Genomic DNA, 20,013 nt, shown 5'->3' with positions numbered 1-20,013 from the left:
TTTATCTTCTGTAGCTTCTTCCAGGTGAACTGAGCACGGAAAATAGATACGACTAACTTCAAGTTCTTACTTGGCCAGAGCAGCGCGCCCCAAGGAAAACCCCTTTTTGGCAAAAAGAACTCGCCCCGCGGGCGGAGTCTCTGGGCCTTCTGGGAATTGTAGTCTTCCTAGGAACGCCGAGCCACGCGAGGAAGTCCTCCTGCGCATGCGCTCTCCATCTTACCTGGAGTGCACGCTGCTGGTGCGGCGCTGGCTGCAGTGATCGAAACGTGCTGCGCTTAGGCCCACTGGTCCTTGGCTGGTGCGGGGAAAGCTGGCTCCAGGTATGTTTTGGGTCCCCCAGCGAGAGAGGGCTAGCGAGGAGGAAGAGCAGCGGGGGTGGCATCTCAGGTTGTGGAGTGGAGAGAGCTTGGGCGCGTGGCTAGAGGCTGGGGCCCCGCAGCCGCAGCCCCGCACACCGTCTGCTGTCCGCATCTCCCCAAACCGGCTCCTGCTCCGAAGCCGTGGTCGCCGGAGACGGAGGCCCTTAAGCGGCCTTCCAAGCCCACTGTCGCCGACTACCCGGGTGAGGCCAGGGAAGGAGCATGTATTAGGCACCTACTATATGCTCCGCGTCCATTCCCACAATCATGTCTTGTGATCTTATTTAAGTGACCCATAAGCCCTGGGGGCCCGAGCGTCCTCCTTGGTAATGTGAGAAGCGGGGACTGGATGACCTCCTAGGCCCCTTGCAGCTCTCAATCTGAGATCTGAACCAGCTCAGCGGCCTGTGCATGCAGCCCCTGCTCAGACTGCAGGGCTCACCAGAACCCTTCCCCACGCTGCCTACCCCACCAAATAGTAATAATAATCCACGTCTGCAGAGCCCCGACTGCGGGCCAGGCACTTTACAAATACCACCTCATCTGATCCTGACAGCCCGGGTCAGGCAGCTAGGCATCGTCTGGGGTCAAATTTGAACTCGAGTCTTCCCGATCGAGCCCTATTATAGACGGCATCACCCAGCTGCTCACTTGAGAATCGGCTTAATCTCAACCTCCAACTGTGTCGTCATCACCAGCCTTACCACTTAGTTTCCCAGCCTCTCTTAATTCCAGTGCCTTCCCTCTCCTGCCTAGCACCTCTATTCTGTATATAGTGGGTTAGTGCGTGTGTTCGTCTCCCCCACTAGCTCCTTGATGCCAGGGAGCGGCTATTCCCCATTTTTGTATCCCCTGCACTTACAAGTGCCGCCTAGTAGGCGTGTAGTAAATATCGATGGATTGATTCTACTTCCAACTGACTGGACTAGTTTATGGCTCCTCAAACCCCACCCCCAAGCGTTGCTCTTCATCCTCCCCAACAATGTCCAGTAATCTATACCTGGCCTGCTACGTCAGTCGTAACAATAGCTTGTGATTTATATAATGTTTTGAGGTTTGCAAAACACTTGACAGATATCTCATTGGAGTCCTCACAACAACCTTGGGACTTAGGTTCTATTATTCCCATTTTACAGATGAGATAAGTGAGACAGACATGCTAAGTGAGGTGTCCAGGGTCACACAGCTAACAAATATCTGAAGCCAAGTTTGAATGTTTTTCTTGTCTCTATTACCAGCTTTCTATGTATTTTACCACCTAGTTTTACTGTAGAGTATGAGTGACTTTGTAAAACTCTAGTAACATAAGAGCCATTCCTCATTCAAAAGATGGGCAAAGGTTGTGAACAGGTTTTTAAAAATTCAGCTTTATTTTCAATTCCAGATTCTTTTCTCTTTCCTGGTTCTTCCCCCACCCATTGAGAAGTCAAGAAATGCAAAACCCATACAAATATGAAGACATGAAAAGCAAATTTCCTCATTAGCTATATTCCAAAAACAAATAAAAAATGCTTCAATCTGTACTCAGAGTTTGCCAGTTTACCCTCTGGAGGTAGAGAGCCTTGTTTTCAGTCATGAGTCCTTTGGAACTGTAGTGGGTCATTGTGTTGGTCACAGTCTTTCATAGTTGATTACGCAGTATTGGTGTTGCTTTGTAAATTGTTCTGGTTCTGTCCACTTTGCTTTAATCACTTCATACAAGTCTTCCCTGGTTTTTCTAAGTCTCCCCTTCAGCATTTCTTACAGCACCATGGTATTACCTCAGAATCATATCCCACAACTTGTTTAGCCATTCTCCCATTGATGAGCATCCCCTCAGTTTCCAATTCTTTGCCAACACAAAAAGAGCTGCTGTGAATATTCTTGTACATATATGTCCTTTTCTTTTTCTTTGATCTCCTTGGGATACAGACCTAGTAGTGGTATTGATGTATAGCCTGTTGGGTGTAGTTTCAAATTGTTCTGCAGAATTGTTGAGCCAGTTGAACCAGTTCATCACTCCACAAACAGTGTATTGGTGCCCCTGTTTTCCCTCATCACCTCCAGTGTTTATCATTTCCTTTTCTGTCATGTTAGCTAATCTGATGAGTGTGAGGTTATACCTCAGAGTTCTTTTAAATTGAATTTCTCTAATTATTGGTGATTTAGAGCATTTTTTCGTATAATTCATATACTTAAAGTAGCTTGAATTTCTTTCTTCCTTTGAAAAATCACTTATAATTAGAGAAATTTAAATAAAGCATCTCTGAAGTTCCATTTCACATCCATCAGATCAACAGAGTTTACCAAGAAAGAAAAAGGGGTGGTGTGAAAACAAGCACACATTGATGGCACTGTTGGTGGAGCTCTGAATTGGTGCAGCCATTCGGGAGAGCAGTCTGGAATTGTGGCTCACCCCCCAGTCCTCAGTTATAAATACCCAGACACACTAGAGCCCCCCCCCACTCCAAATAGATCCAAGTGTTCCCTGGCCACTTTCAGTCTAATCCAATTATTTATTTATTTATTTGGAAGGCAGGGCAATTGGGGTTAAGTGACTTGCCCAAGGTCAAAGAGCTGGTAAGTGTAGCATTTGAACTCTGGTCCTCCTGACTTCAGGGCTGGTGCTCTACTCACTGCACCACCTAGCTGTCCCTTTAGTCTAATTTTAATTAATATTTTTTAAGTTACTACTTGGAAGTACAATTGGGCTTACCCACTCAGCAGGATGAAGTGAGCATCAAGGATTTAGGATCCATTTTTTTTTTCAAGCTTATAATATTGGGTAAAGTAGTTTTTTCTCTTTTTTCCTAAAGTGCCTCTTTATCTCAACTAAAATTCATTTCATGAGAGGTAGCCTGGATAGTGTTAGCATTAGTAAGGATGTTCTGGGTTCAAATTCTACTTAGTGTGCCTCTGGGCAAATCAGCTAACTTTCCTCATCTGTAAAATGAGGATAACAGTAGCACCTACATCCAAGGGCTATTGTAAAAATCAAATGAAATTTTTTATACAGAGTGCTTAATAATCAAATTCTGTATAGATGTGAACTGTTATTGTCACTATCTAATATGAGTATTTTTCATTCTTCCATGCTTGTTTATAACCTCCAAATTTAGGTATATTTCAATAGTCAAAAATAGTCTAATATTCCCTTTTTTCTTTTTTTAAAGAATTGAAATAGTCTATTTTTATTTCTTTATTATATACGTAAGTTGAATTCTTTTGACCACCTTAATAGGTCAATTTCAAAAGTGAGTTAGCAGAATTCAGCGATATATTATTTATAGGAAGCGCACTTGAAATATAAAGATTCATACTGAATTTAAAATGAGGGGCAAGAACAGTTTACTTTGTTCAGACACATTTTAAAAATCAGGGGTAGTGATCATCTCAGAACAATTACAGTAAAAATTAATATGGTTAAAGGAGATAAACGGGGAAATTATACTTAAAGTCCTCATAGATAATGAAATTATATTACTATACATATACACTATATGACGTAGCATCTAAACATTTGAAGGAAAAATTAACTGAAAGACAGGAATAGGTATTAAAAGTAATAGGGAATCTTGTTGTACCCTTTTTATACCTAAACAGACCTAACAAAAAGATAAATAAGAAGTTATGGATCTGATTAGAATTTTAGAAAAATTAAATACGATGGGTCTCTGATGATCATTGATCATGAATCCTGAGCAAACTCAGAAAAAGAAATTTTAAACACATCCTTTACTGGCTTACAACATAATGAAAATTACAGTGATGTCCAGTAAAGAAAGCATTCAAACTTAAGTGTAGACTAGTCCTAAAGAATTAGTTGGTCAAAAACCAAATCATAAAAATGATATAATTTCATTAAAAAAATGACAACAGTGAGACAGCATACCAAAACTTGAGGAATGTACTCAAAGTAGACCTTAAGGGAAATTTTTTTTACATTGAACATTCATGAATAAAAAAGAACGGATCAATTATTCATGCAATTAGAAAAGCAAAAAGTAAAACCCAGTTAAACACAAAAATGGAGATTTTACAAATCGAAAAAGAGAAAGACAAAATTGAAAGCAAAAAAATCCCCATTGTATTGGTAAAACTAGGAAGTAGTTTAAAAAGAAAACTAATCAAATAGGTAAGCTTAGCTAATCTGATTTTTTTAAGGAGTGGAAGACCAAATCATGAATATGGAAAAAATGAACAATTAGTCACAAGTGAAGAAGAAAAAAAGACATTGTTAGAAAGTAGTTTTGCCTGATTATATAGCAACAAAACTAATAAGTGGATGCATGTTTATAGAAATATGAAACACCTAAATTAGTAGAACAATAAATAGAGAACTTAAATAACCCAGTTCAGAAAAATAAATTGTATAAGCCGTAAAAGTGAATCTTAATATTTATTCAAAGAACAGATTATTCTGATATTACATAAATTATTTGCAAAAATAAGGAAAGAGATAGTATCAGATTCCTTCTGTGAGATGAATATGGACCTCATATCCGAATGAGAGATCAGAGAAAGAAAATTATAGCTCAGCCTTAGTAATAATGAATCTCATTATAAAAATCTTGAGTAAAATATTAGCAAAGTGGCTACAGGAACATATTTAAAAAGATTGTACACTAGGACCAGCTCAGATTTATGCAGGGTTGGTTCAGCATTATGAAAATCATTAACATAAAAACTGCATTAATAACAATGCCAAGAAAATCACATGATTATATAAATAGATGCAGAAAAACTTTTTACAAAACAGCATTCATTTTTGTCTTAAAACTTTTTTAAGATGTAGGAATAAAGGGACTATTTTATTTTTGTTTTTTGGAGTGGGGAAGGGGGTGGGGGAGGAGTGGGGGAAAGAGAAATTTCCGGGAAGACTCTGAGAAATGTGGTTGTCAATGATCAGTTCAGAAGTACCATGGTTTTTGCCAACCATCCAATGCTTCCATATTACTTCTTCACTAATCACTTCAGTACTCTGCATTAATACTCTACTGAATTTCTTTCTTCTAGGCCTAATCTTTCACCTATTTCTTTTTTTCTCCTAGAAAAATATCTCTCTGTCTCCTTTGTTTAATTCTCCCACCTTAAGCTGTAGGGCCACCCAGTATTTAGTATGTAGTAGGCACATAATAAATATTGATTGACTGACTACCTCGAAACTATTTCAGAGGCTGACAGCATTATTTTTTTGTTTTGTTTTTTTGGACAGGGGAAAGGCAGGGCGGTTGGGGTTAAGTGACTTGCACAAGGTCACACAGCTAGCAAGTGTGTCAGTTGTCTGAGGCTGGATTTGAACTCAAGTCCTCCTGACTCCAGGACCAGTGCTCTGCTCACTGCGTCACCTCGCTGCCCCTAGGGGATTGTTTCTTATACCAAGTTGAATCTTACCTAAAGAACAAGCATTGTCTGTAATTGGTAAGTAGTAATCTCCAGAGATATCACAGATGAAGCAAGATATCTATTCTGACCACTATTTATTTGATACAGTTCTACAAAGGTTAGTTATCAGCAATAAGGCAAGAAGAAAAAAGAAGGAATATGTAGAAAGAAGAAACAAAATTAGTACTTTTTGTAGATGATATAATGTTTTAGAGAATCCTAAAGGTTCAGCTAAAACTTAAATAGTTAATCACACTTACAGGTAGGATATGAAATAAACCCACACAAATCATTAGCCTTTCTGGATATCACCAATTAAAACTAATGGGAAGAGATAGAAAAAGAAATTCCTTTCAGAATAACTACAGAATGCCACAGTCAAACAAGTGCCTTCTACATGCCAGGCACCATGGATACAAAAGAAGCTGGAATGGGAACATGAGTCAACTGATGGAAAATGAGGAGTTATCTGGAAGGTACTGAGCCCTGTATAAAGGAAGGCTTTGGGAGGCATTTATTGCACTGCCCTCCAGCCTTCCAGTCAGAGGAGAAAGGCAATGGAAAAGTTGCTGAATTTAAAAACTGAGTTAATCTCCATGCTGATGAGATTTCAGGTGATGAGCTCATCCTGGGGGAGGCATGATTTTTGAGAACTGAAACCAAGCAGAGAAGCTGATTGGAAATGCAAATGTATAAAATATCTAGAGGTCCACTTACCAAGTCACACAGGAATCATATGAAGACAGTTGTAAAACACTTTGCAGAAATAAAAACAGACTTAAAAAATTAGAGATATCAATTGCTCATGATTGGATTGTCACTATAATAAAAACTATTACTAACCAAATTAATTTACAGATTTAGTGCTATACTACTCATACTAACAATTACTTTATAGAACTTGACAAAATACTAAGATTAATCTGGAAAAACAAAAAATCAATAAGCATTTATTAAACATTAGGTACCTTTTTGAAGCCCTGGGGATACCAAGAAAAAGCAAAAATTTCTCCCAGAGTAATAGGGGAGACAGTATATATAAATCTGTAGCTAGAAGATGAATATACAGTATATGGAAGTTAACCTTACAGAGGAAATAATGGGGAAAAATGGGAAGGAAAAAGGGGTTGTGGGGGGAGTTGCAGTAAAAGATCTCAGACTGTAGACTACAAAGCAGTTATCATGAAAACTATTTGGTGCAGGTTAAAACATAAAAAAGTTGATCCCTGGAATAGATGGAGTACAAAAAACCCAGAAGCAATGGAACAGGAGTAGTAGAGTGTTTGATGAATAGATTCAAGAACACGCAATTATAGGGATTCAGCAGAAACTGCTGGAAAAGCTGGAAAGCAATCTGGCAGAAATTAGGCTTAGACTGACATCTTACATATTTACCACAAAAATCTCCAAAAGGACACAATCTAAATGTGAAAAGTCATGTCAGATATTACTTTTCACAGCTATGGTTAGGAGAAGAGCACTTGATCCACTAAGGGATAGATGGGATAAAATGAACAATTCTGATTACATAAAGTTGAAAATTGTTTGCATAAACAAAATCAGTACAGCTAGATTAGAAGAAAAGTTAACTAGGGAAAAAATCTTTGCAGCTAATTTGTCTGATGAAGGTCCTTTATATTATAGAAGGATTTGATGCAAATGTGTAAGAATGAGAGCAGTCCTCCAATAGATAAATGGTCAAATCATTCAAATGGAATTTTTAAGAAGAGTTGCAAACTCTCAACAGCCAAATGAAAAATACTCTGAATCAGTAATAATAGGAGATTCAAATTAAAACACTTCTGAGATCCCACCTCATTTCCATCAATTAGATTGACAGTGATGAAAAAAATGGTCAGTGACAGCTGTTGGAGGAACTGTGCTCAGTTCATGGAGCTGTGAATTGGTACAGCCATTCTGGAAAAACATTTTTGAACCTATGTGCCCCAAAGTTACTAAACTTTGACTCAACAGTACCACTATAGTATATAGAGGTATATACTCCAAAGAAATCAGAGGGAAAGGATCCTCTGCATAAAAATATTGGTAGCAGTGCTTTTTGTTGTAGCAAAGAACCAGGAACAAAGAGGGTGCCCATTAGTTGGGGGATAGTTGAACAAATTATAGTACATGAATGTTAGTATTGTACAAAGTGATTTTCCAAAGAAGATTTTCAGAGAAGTTTGGAATAATAAAGAAAATTTAAATGTAGTTAACCTTTAGTTAATACCTTACTGCACTTTGCAAACAATGGTATGTACATAATATGGAACTTTTGCTGGAAGTTCCAGTTCTTTGTATAACCTTATTGAATTGGATAAGTACAATATTGCTATTTTGCAAAATATATATATAAGAATCTAAACATTTTCTCAGTTATCACTTTGGGTAAGTCCTTAATCTCTCCATTAGAATATTTATATTGTCGAATCAAGTGTTTTTGGTTATTCTAAGTGAAATGATTCTAATATGTGTTGATTTTTGATATAACGTCTCACTACTTGATCTTATCATAGTGTATGGATGCTTCTTTTATAGAAATGTCTAATGCAAGAGAAAAGAAACATGCCAAGAAAATGAGAAACCAACCAACCAATGTGACCTTATCTTCAGGGTTTGGAGCTGGGGATGAGAGAGGGGTAAAGCATCATAATGGAAATGAAAAGTCTTTCCAATATCAAAAACAAGGTATTGTTTATATACTTCCATTTAGATTGAATTGTTTGTACCAGAATGTTTTGGTAGCTATTACACTAATAACAAATTGCTTAAATTGTAAGTATAATGTGCATTTAAAACTGCTATATTTTATGTTTTATCCAGTAGAATGTAACCTCTTTCAGGACAGAGACTGTTTAATATTTTTCTTTGTAGTCATAATACACACTGTAGACACTTCCCTAATAAAGATGATCATAAAATTTTAATGTTATTACTAGCAGTTGTAAATAGGTAGCTAGTACCAGCCTAGTATTATAACTCAAGAGAATAGAAGCTTTAAGGGAAGAAGGGAGAAAGTAGGAACTAAGGGCTGGAGCTGGGAAGAGTATGAAGTTAAAGGACCTCATCTGCTCTTGCCTTCTCTAGGTTGTTGTCTAATCAAATAGTTCTTGACTATTCTAGCTTTAGTCTCCACTGCTTTCTTTTTTTTGGCCTACAACATTTTCATCTCACTTAAATTTTTTTTCTTTGTTTCTCTTCATCACAAAGCAGAGTTTCAAGCTAATTGAACTTCATGAGTCCATGGCCCCTGCAATGAGGGGAACCTCAGATCTTCCTCATGATCTGAGATGCCCCTGGTCCCCGGGACCTGTTTTTTTAGTTTTTGATACTGGGTTCGATTCCTGGACACTGTGGAGAGGCAACACAAAATACAAAATCCCATTGGTTGATAGACCTTGCTTTGAGGGTCAAAAATGATGTATCAGCCAAAAAAGGGTATCTCAGCAGGGGGGTCACAGGTAGGATGAAGCACAGGACATCTCTGTGATCGCAAGATGAGCAAGGCAAGACTTACCTCCAGTGACTAAGTGTTTATACCATGGTCACCTGCTCATATTGGGCTAGAGAATGGGCTGGAGGTACAAAAATTGGGGAACTTTCCAAAGAATCAAGGCATCACACCACTGCTGGGTTTGGACATGGAATTTGAGCAAAACAGGATGGAGATGTCTTTGTCAGCATTCTGGTTGCACAAGTGAGCTTCATAACTGGTAAACAAGTGGTGAGTGTTGGATTACAAGTTTGAGGCCTTCTGTAAAGGCCTACTATGAGAATCTTTCTTATCTAATTATTCCTATATGATTTATGTAAGATACCAAATTGATTAAGCCTGACTGGACTAGAGTAGGCCTCCAAATGAATCATTCCTCACAACTTTGTGAAGAGCAGCTTGGGATTGACAGTGATCAGGCAGCCTCCTTAAAGACCTCGAGCACCACATTTGGACAGCTTGTAAATTAATTGTTAGGGAGTCTGTCCTCACAGTAAGCCTCAATCTGCTTCTCTGCAGCTTTGCCCCAGTGTTCGTAGGTCTGTCATCGGTCTCTCCAACAGAACAAGCTTCATCCCTCTTCTACACAATGGCCTCCTAGGTTTTGGAGGCAGCCTTATACCCTCTGTGATTATTTGTACATGCTTCATGTGCCCTAGCTGTAAACATCCCTGTTGGGCTGTGGAGGCAGAGATCTTGTCTCATTTGCCTCTGTGTGTCCCTTATGGTGCTGGCATGGTGTTTTGTACGTAATAAACTCTTAGTAAATATTATTGAGTGATTTTATGTCTGATATATTTTAGTGCTTTTTAGTTTCATACTAGATTGTATTCCTTTTTGTTTCCTTTTTGAAAATCTTAAGAGCCTCATTCTGGAGCTCCACAGCATCAGCAGCCAAAATTGACACACATACCTTCTGAACCTTGTATGAATGAACAGCCTTCCAAGGGTCAGTGCAGAGGAGAGAAGGGCAAAGGACAAGCAGGATGGAGAGGAGGGCATCAAGGTGCTACTCGGGAAATCCCTAAATATATAACCGGTAGGTGTCTTTAGGGAAGTGGACTACAGCATGTCTGTCCTAAGAAGGATGACTTTGGGAAGTTTAGTTCTACTGCTGGAAACTTTACCTTTCCTTTTGTCTTAAAGAATCAAACAAATAAAGCACCTTGTGGGTATTTCTTGTATCACTTTTTCACATTCTAAGAGTGTGATTTTCTTCGCAGCGTCTACTTTTGCACGAGCCCGAGTAGCTGAAATTAATGCCATGTTGAAGGCAGTGACACAGAAATCTTCCAATTCACTAGTGTTTCAAACTCTTCCCCGACATATGAGAAGAAGGGCTATGAGCCATAATGTGAAACGCCTTCCCAGAAGACTTCGTGAGATTGCTCAGAAAGAGGTATGATTTTAACACAGCCATTTATGTGAGAAAGATGTTCACAGACGTGGGGTTTAAAGCAGTGCTGTAACTGGGTTGTGACCTCATATGAGGCCATGTAACTGAATGTGGTGCAGGTTGAGAAAAATTTGGCAACAGAGCAAGGTTTCTGAACATGCAATGACCAAAAATTAATTCAAAATCAAATGTGTAATGAATCCGAGGTGTTCTGGTCACCCTTGCCAGTGTTGCATCGTGCAGCTTCACTACAGCCTTGGTTCTGAAAACAGCACTGACGATTATAAAATCAAAATATTGATCAACACTGAAAAACATTGAAGATGCCCTATGTCCTGCAGTATCAAATATTTTGCCACGATTTAATTCTTTATGTAAAAATAAACAAGCACATCCATCTCATTAGTATGCACATTTGCTTTCCTCTTTAATAAATGGTAAAATTTTATGTATACCAAAGAATTATTTTAAAATAAATTTCTTTATGATTACTTATCAGTAAATGTTTGATTTGTGTACATATTTTATATACCTATATACCTGGGATTGTGAGTAGAAATAGTTTAATGTATACCTGGAGTCACGTAGAAATTTCTCAGGTGAAAAGGAGTTGCGAGTGGAAACAGTTTAAGAAACCCTGGTTTAAAGCACCAGGAAGTATGGGCCTAGGGGCTTCCTTCATTTCCCACCATCTAGGCTGCTTTCATTCCACTTGTTCCTCATGATCCCCGTGCTGCCCTGCGGCGCGCACGCGCATGCGCCCCCCCCCGAAACTCATGGTCTCTAAAATTGCTTCAGCTTTGGTACTCACACCTCATGAGTACCTTTACCTTTGCCCTTCTGATTGTAGAGGGCCGGAGCCTTCATTTAAAGTCAGCCCAGAAGTCCAGCTCACTCTTCATTTCCTCCTGACTCCACCCCTTGCTTTGGACTCCACAGTCATCATGCTGTGGTACAGGGTACCTTTGTATACCCCTTCCCTGCTTTTCAGTTACCTTTTGTGTGATGTCTTCCTATTCTAAGTTCCCTGAAGCCTTTTTCTTTGTATCTTTGGCACATAGAGGGTGCCTAATAAATATTGATTACTCATATTGAATCTTGACTTTCCTGCCTTGCCTTTTACGTGATACTTGATTTTTTTACCCTTCACCCCTTAGTGGAAATTTATATTTGTGGCCAAATTTTGAACATATTTGTCAGGTAAATATGGTCCAAGAATATAAGAAAAGTAAGAAAAGTATTTACTAGGTCATAAAAGTGGTAGCCCAGTGTAGCCTGGTTAATTTAGTGCTCTGATATAGGGCACCAAGGAATAGCTTGTGTAAGAGTCCTTAATGGGCTTCCCTCAGAGGTTAGTGAAGCATCTTGACAGCTTTAAAATTCCTCTAATTTAACTAGGAAAGAATTGAACATTGCAAGATTGGAATAGAAATTCACTAATAGATGTTTTTGCTGCTCTTGGATTGTTTTTATACCTGTGTGTTGGTCTTAAGTACTATTAAAGTGTTTATGTATTGTAGGTATATGTAATATATATATGTGTATACATACACATATATATACATATACATATATATACATATACACACACACACACACACACACACACACACACACACACACATATATATTTGGGCACCTAGTGCTGCTGCTTTACTAACCAGCTGATGACTGGGCTGATTTTACTTCTTTTTTAACATTAAATTTTTACATTAAATAAAGTATAGGACTAGAGTCGCACCTCAACCTCACCACCAGCTAGCCATATGACTTTAGGAAAGTTACTTACCTCTTTGGGTCTTAGTGTCCTCATCTGTTAAAGAGATTGGACTAGTAGAGTTGGGTCCATGGGGAGAGTTTAGTTTGCTGAGGCTGAATGTTTTAAGCCCATACAAGTTTGATTAGCTTTTTGCTCATAGTCTTAGGTTTGAGCATTTTGAGATCATAAAAATTTGTTTTATCACCAAAGTTCTTTATCCTGGTATTGTATCAGGTATTAACCTAAATTGTGATTTTGTACTATAAGCAGTATGATTCAAAGTGGATAGCATTAGATTATCAATGAGTAGTCTATATGCAGACAGTTATTTCTCTTTTAGGAGCTGATGATTGTGATGTTCTTTGTTTTACTAGAAGTAAAGTCTTAGAGAAGATGATTTTTACTTGTCAAATCTTTTATAATGTCATTCCAGAGGATGCCACAAATTAAGAACAAGACAAAATCTTTGTCAGATAGGACATATAAAAAGTAAAATTTTAATCTCCAACCTAGTGGTTTCAAATTGTGCAGTTTAACGTTGTTATAAGATATGTGAGAGTCAACATCTTATACTGGGATTTAAAAACTACCTCTGAAAAAATGAATGTTTTTGACAACATAGGCTGAGAAAACAGAGCATCAGAAGAAGGAACATTCAAAAAATAAATGCCGCAAGGCTCGGAGATGTCACTCAAACCTGCTCTCGGAATTTAACCGGAGACAAAAAAAGAATGTGTGGTTAGAAACTCACATCTGGCATGCCAAAAGATTCCATATGGTGAAGAAATGGGGTTTCTGCTTAGGGGAGAGGCCCACCATTAAGAGCTATAGAGCTTCCTACAGAGCAATGACAAAGCATTGCCTCCTTCAGGTATGATGCTGGGCTTTCATTTCCTTTGCTTTGGTTTTTATTTCGTATTTTCCAAGACTTTTTAGGGAACCTCATTGGGCAACTAGGTGGTACAGGACTTCCAGGCCTGGAGTCAGGAAGACCTGAGTTCAAATCCGGCCTGAGACACTTACCAGCCATGTGACCCTGGGCAAATTGCTTAGCCCTGTTTGCCTCAGTTTCCTCATCTGTAAAATGAGCTAGAGAAGGAAATGGCAAACAACTCCAGTATCTTTGCCAAGAAAACCCTAGCTGGGGTCATGAAGAGTCAGACATGACTGAACAACAAAAGCTTGATTAGTTTGGATCCTGAAAATTTGGAACTAGTCACAATCGCTCTTATGTTTTGGCTTGATTTATTTTTTTAAAATAAATTAATGGTACATATGAGATTGCAGGGAATGTGATTGTGTGTGTGTCTTAAATGAATGTGTGTGTGTGGGGGGGAGGGTGTTTAACCAATCAGTTGGTTAATTTTTAACCAACTTGAGAAGTTTTAAATCTTTTGTATCAATATTGTACGTTAAGATTGTAAAGAACGAGGGGTATAAGGTAAAAATAAATCATTGCCTCTCCCTCCAAAAGTCTTCTAAAATTCCCAAATTTTCAATAAATGATTTTGAGTGTCTGCATGAACTGCCCAAGATGAGTATCTACTGAGGAGTTGTCTAATCATTTTTTATTATTTATATTAAGTACATTCTGGGAGATTGAGGGGGGAGGAATCTACTTTGAAAGCAGCAGCCTTCTAATACCGTACTTAGAGATAGATATAGTTTAATTGCTTTCCTTCACATCTGTTATCTCATCTGATCCTTAAAATAATCATGTGAAGTAGGCAGTATTGTAATATTTTCCCAAGGTTTAAAACACAATGTAAATCTCCTTTTAAGTAGTAAATTGGAATTTATAAATGTGAATTATTTCCTCTTATTCATTGTACAAAGACATTTACTGATGCTAAGTTGAAACCTTTTCAGAGTGATAATTAATTTACAAAGGTAATGAAAGCAATTTATCCTCTTGGAATTTTAGAGGTTTAAGACATTAATATGCTTTTACTTCATCAAGAAATCTTAAATCTGTCTTTTTAACTCAATTCTTTCTCACTTCTATGTGCAGGATTTATCCTACTACTGTTGTCTGGAGTTAAATGGCAAAGAGGAAGAAATACTAAAGGCACTGTCTCGAATGTGTAGCATAGATGCTGGTAATAATTGTTCTATAGCTATATAGCTTACATAGGCTAGAGCTACTACACTTTGTTTTGAAGAGCTAATAGAAAAAATTAGTCTTTTCTGTAACAGAATTTTAATGAAACAGCAGCCACCTACAAAGGTCTTTTTGAAAAATTTTGCATCACTCTTTAGAGCCAAGTCGTGGTCACTGAAGATGAAATGTTTTAAGGCTCACATATCTTAAGTGTGTACACAACTGTGGGGGACACAAAGATGTGAGAAAACTTGGCTTCTAGTCTAGGGTAAGCTATGATAGCTATCAAATGATTTCTGATGCTTTTACCGGAATGAGCTTAGGCAGGGAGGCCATACTGAAAGCTATTGTCTCAAGTGGCAATAATAAGGATTCTGTTCATGTCATCGTTTTAGGACTCACTTTTGCAGCAGTTCATTTTCTGTCTGGAAAGCGGCAAGGCTCTTTAGTCCTTTATCGGGCTGATAAATATCCTGAAGAAATGCTTGGGCCAATCACATTTATTTGGAAACCTGAGAGGGGCACTAGTACCATTCCTGTAAATAGAAAATTGTGGTTATGGACACATCCAACTCTCAAAGAGGTATAATTTTTTATTTTTTCCTCAGCTTAGAATGATGATTTTTTTTCCTAGTTGGCAACTTAGAATAGTGTCCTTTGGAAATAGATGCTACAAAGGCTTGGGATATTTAAATAGTCCTGACTGAATCTCCTGTTTTTGAGTGTATAAGCAGAAACCAAAGATGTTTCTTGAATCATAAATATTGACTGAAAAGTAAGAATTCAGTAATAATTAAGCTTTAAAGAAGATGGCTAAAACATGCCTAATTTGGAGATTTGTTTTTAAAAATAAGAAACACTGATTTAACAAAATCACTAGTATTTGGGTGCTGAATAGGTGCTGTTTAGTGATAACCATTTCAAGAAGGTTGATGATTTTCTTAAGTTTTTTCATGGTTTGTTATCTTTTCTTCCATATTCTCATTGTGTTCCCAATTTAAAATTGCATTATTTATTAAAGCTAATCTATTGACTGTTATCTGTTCAGTTTGTTGATACTTTCATAAAAATGCTTTAGATAAATTGCCTGAGGGATGCATAGTAAATGTTTATGTAAATTTTAATAGAAAGATTAAATAAAAATCATCTTAAATTTGCCCAACTTTCTAATTTTAAATTAACACTGAAATGTTTTAAATTAATTTTATCCTTAGGACATATTAACTGAACTAAAAATAGTGTGTCAGTGTGTGCAACCTCCGGAAGCAGCTGCCTCTATTCCTGAAGTAGTTTTGACACCACATGAAGAGAAAAGCAACATTAAACAGACTGAGAATTGCAGGAAAAGAAAGAGGGATGATGGAGAAAAAAATACTAATCCAGTGAAAAAAATTGTGGGTGATGGAACTAGAAATCCATCTCAACCATATTCTTGGACATCTTCAACTACTGGCATTGTGGTCAGGTATATGACTGCTTTATTCCAAACTCTTAGGACATTCTCAGCAAAGAGTTCTCCATGTTTATTTGACAAGTTGTTTATGGTAGCAATTCATATTTAAAGCCTTATCCTCTTTTCTATTTTTAGTGATTTGACAATGGAGATGAACAGATATCGACTAATTGGTCCACTGTCTCACAGTATTCTTACTGAGGCACTGAAAACTGCTTCTGTTTATACTGTAAGAATATATGCAATCATAGTTCTTATGACCATCGTAGCAAATTAAAGATAGTATATGAGAAATTAATGAAACTTTTCATTAGACATTTTATTATTTACCTCTCTTTTCTCCCAGTGAAGTAAATCCAGGAAAATAACATCATAACTGTTTTGGCCTTGTTTTTTATTCTTAGTTTGGCTTATCTTGCTTGGTAGGTGTGCTCAGTTTTGACAGTTTTTGAGTCAAGTCTCTTTCAGTGACTCAGTGCATAAACTTGGTAAAGGCAGGTAACTTCTCAATGCCTCAGTTTTCCCTGCTATTCTGAACTCGCACATGGTTAGAATAGATAAGATGTGCTTTTTACCTTTTAGACAGGTAGATAAAAACAAAGCTACTGTCTTACAGCTGATCCCATTGTTCCAACTAGAGCATAAATACAACAGTGTACATTGTTCTGCTCTTAAGATATGGGATATGTACAAAAATCAGTGATTGATGTGATTTGAGAATGATTCTGAATCAGATTGGCAAGGACACGGTTACCATCACAGAGAATTTTAAGGAAGTAATGAGAGGTGACAGGGACCAAAAGAATATGTCTTACATGAAGATCAGATTGAGGTGATAATGCAGGCTCAGGCTCTTTATTCTTGGGAAATCAACCCATAATCTGAGGTACTTTTAGAACCTTTGATGAGCTTACTATATTTGATATTTACATAACTGTAAACTTTGCAAAGCAGTACATTTTGCATATGTTATTTTTTATGATTCAGAAGTCTTGTAAGAGAGTACACATGCCTTATTATCCCCATATTACAGATGAGCAGGTGAAGGATTTGCCCGTAACTATGTAGTGAGAGCTGGAGACAGGATGGTAAACTGGGGTCTCTCTGGACTCTGAATCCAGTATTCTTTCTACTGTCTTGTCATGTTTCTCAGTCAAATAATATGCTAAACTTTGAATTCTATCATATTCTCATTGAACTGTCCATGTTTTGTACTCGAAATTTATAAGGGTATTGTAGTAAACTTTTTAAAATTTAAGATTTCTTAAAACAGTAATGAGTTGTTTTAACTGATGTTTCGGCTTTAAGAAGAGTATTCTATCAAAGTTTGAGAGGTAGGGAAAAGGATGGCTGCCATTTCTTAATACCCTGTTTTTAAAAAAAAAAATACATGCTTTTATACATATGTAAAAAAAAGAAAGTTGATTTCTATCAGGTGCTGAAATAATGAATTCAACATCTGTGGTCTTAAATAAAACCTACTATGTTTTTCCTCATGTGAACTCTTGAAAAGGATATGTAGCAGCAGTTCCTTGTTCAATTAGCTACATTTGTTATCTCTTGAAATTATGAAATTAAGTTGTATTAGCAATTCAACATTAATTAATTGGTTATTTAGAAGAATGGTGTCAATTTACTGGCCAATACAAAAAGGAAAAATAAGAAATTTGGTCGTCATAATCAACACAGAAGCTAAAGATCTGATGTATATTATCTTACCTGATAATAGAATTTATTATTTTTTAGGAGGTAGAAGATGCCGAGACAGTACCTCATAGTTGGTGGGTTGAGACCTGTAAGAATCCTGATATTGTATCTGTCCATCATCGTCAAGAAGCCATTTTTGAATTGTTGGGAGGTATATGAGAGGGGAAATGGGAGGGGGGTGGCTGCTTCTGGAGGTTACGTGTACATATTACTTTTAGGCTGGTTATATGTCCTAAGGATAGAATTAATTAAAACATTTTATTGTTAATTTAACATTAGAAAGTTGGCAAATTTAGGTTGATTTTTGTGCTATTTTTCTTATTTAAGAGATATAGCTAGCTCTTTGAAATTGTACATATATAAGAATATATGTACTTCACATTACAGAGTTGAGGTTGTGAGGGTTTTTTAGTTTTTTACTTAGCTATTTGTTGTGCTATATGAAGAGAACCCTAGAGGTCTATAAACTTCATGAGGTGTAGTTAATAATCATTTCCAAGTGACTGTCGTGAAATTGTAACTAAGTTTATGTAATTAGGTACTAAGTAGTTCAAACCTATCTGAATATCATGTTGGTACAATCACTACATTCTCTTATTTTGCCCGTACCAGGTCTAGATTGAAAACATTTTTATATTGTATTACGAGATTTTTTTGTTTTTGTATCATTTTCTTTAATAATATTTGTGATGCTTTGCACATAACTTATTTTTGCAAACTGTCTGTGGGAAATTGAAAGAACAAGTGTTATTAACCTGTCAGCCCTAGAGAAAGGAGGCCCATCAGAAAGTCTGAAAAGATCAAAATGAACCTAACTAGGCCCACATATTTGATATGAATAACTTTTTGTTAAGTTTATCCTTTTCATTAAAGGAATAGCAACTCCAGCAGAAATTCCAGCAGGTACTGTTCTGGGTCTGACCGTTGGAGATCCTCGAGTAAATTTACCTCAGAAGAAGTCCAAGGCTTTGCCCAATCTAGAAAAATGCCAAGGTAATATGCCCCAGTTTTCCTTAGAATACAAAGCCTTATTGGCTCAACTTATGCCTATTTCCTTGCTTGTATGTATTCTTCCTGATTGTCTATATATTTTTAGTGTCAAGTAATACTTGTCCTTAAAAAAACTCACTTAGAATAGTGTCAATGATTTTAGTTGTAAGGAAGGGATTTGCACCTGCAGCTGGTCTTGTGCTCAGTGGAAGCCTCTGTTTAGACCTACAGATGATCCAGGTTCGAATCCTGGCAAGGCCAACCCAGGTGCTGAGGTTTAATATTTTCACTTGTAGTATATTGGCACGAAAGAGTTGTGAGTGGTTTGTTTTGTAAATTAGCTTCAATTTTATACTAACTGAAGCCTGTCTAGAAGATTTATCATTACTTGCCAAAATTTGCTGTCTCATTTGTCCAGACTACAATTTAAGCAAATATAATCTTAGATTAATGAAAATTAGTGTCTGGGTGGTTGAATAAAGGATAGGTGTGTAGAAAGAAATTTTTTTGGAAAACATGAGTTTTAGGATCAGATCTTGATTGATAAGGCAGTAAATTTAAGTCAGGGCTGTCCAACCTTAGGTTATCTTAGGGCCACGTGAAAATAAAATAATTATTCGAGGGCTGCACCCAGAACATAAAATATAGTACACTAATAGAAAGTGGGGGAATGCGTGTCATCAGTATGACAAGCAAAGGTGCAAAACACGAAAGCAAACACAAGACAACAAAGTGATGGCAAAATAGTATAAAAGTAGGTGCATATTGACTAGTCTGCATCGTACGGAACGCATCCCACAGATCGATTGAAAATTCCGTGTGATATGTCCCATCAGTAATACTGCTTGAAAACACCAAAGAAAATGAACATCAACAAGATTATTTATTAGTGATGGAATTAAAAAATCTAATACACATTCCATGCAAATTATTTTATTTTTTTGCTCGTGAAAATAAAACCTATAGGCAGCTGCATAAAATAGCACCATGGGCCCCATTTTGGACAGCCCCGATTTAAGTTGTTTCTTCTTTGGACAGTGGTGTCTGGCATGACCATTCATCTCTTACTTATTCCATAGGATAACTTTACCTATTTTTCATAATCTTTTTAAGGCTTTAATCAAATTCTTAAGCTTTGCTGATAGTTACTGTGGTCTTTTTGAGGAACTAAATGCTCTAAGATTGTCTGGTCTAGCTCTTTACAATTCTGTCTAGTTTCTACAACCCTTAGCTTGTCATCCTCAACTCTTCACTTTCTTAGACATGCACACACCCCTTGGCCTGTCGATTTTACCTTCATAACATTTCTTACAAACTCCTCCTTCTTTCCTCTGACTTTGCCACCATCCTGGTGAAGGCCCTCATCCCCTCCTTTCTGCACTGTTTCA

The 20,013-nt window shown here is 37.2% G+C and overlaps 1 protein-coding gene across 1 annotated transcript in view; it reads left to right on the top strand.

Annotated features, from left to right (window-relative positions):
* Positions 1-248: 248 nt before the first annotated feature.
* POP1 (POP1 homolog, ribonuclease P/MRP subunit) overlaps positions 249-20,013 on the top strand; it is a 33,353-nt gene continuing 13,588 nt past the window's right edge. The window contains exons 1-11 of the mRNA XM_036740996.1: positions 249-323; positions 8,265-8,414; positions 10,082-10,258; positions 10,443-10,618; positions 12,997-13,245; positions 14,386-14,473; positions 14,871-15,058; positions 15,690-15,940; positions 16,064-16,157; positions 17,675-17,786; positions 18,509-18,628. Coding sequence (XP_036596891.1) covers positions 8,267-8,414; positions 10,082-10,258; positions 10,443-10,618; positions 12,997-13,245; positions 14,386-14,473; positions 14,871-15,058; positions 15,690-15,940; positions 16,064-16,157; positions 17,675-17,786; positions 18,509-18,628 — 1,603 coding nt within the window. The 5' untranslated portion in view covers positions 249-323; positions 8,265-8,266. The remainder of the gene's footprint in view (positions 324-8,264; positions 8,415-10,081; positions 10,259-10,442; positions 10,619-12,996; positions 13,246-14,385; positions 14,474-14,870; positions 15,059-15,689; positions 15,941-16,063; positions 16,158-17,674; positions 17,787-18,508; positions 18,629-20,013) is intronic.

Source organism: Trichosurus vulpecula, chromosome 1, assembly GCF_011100635.1.
Source record: "Trichosurus vulpecula isolate mTriVul1 chromosome 1, mTriVul1.pri, whole genome shotgun sequence".
Taxonomy (NCBI): domain Eukaryota; kingdom Metazoa; phylum Chordata; class Mammalia; order Diprotodontia; family Phalangeridae; genus Trichosurus; species Trichosurus vulpecula.
The sequence above is the reverse complement of the archived record's forward strand: the minus strand, read 5'-3'. Positions and strand labels throughout refer to the sequence as shown.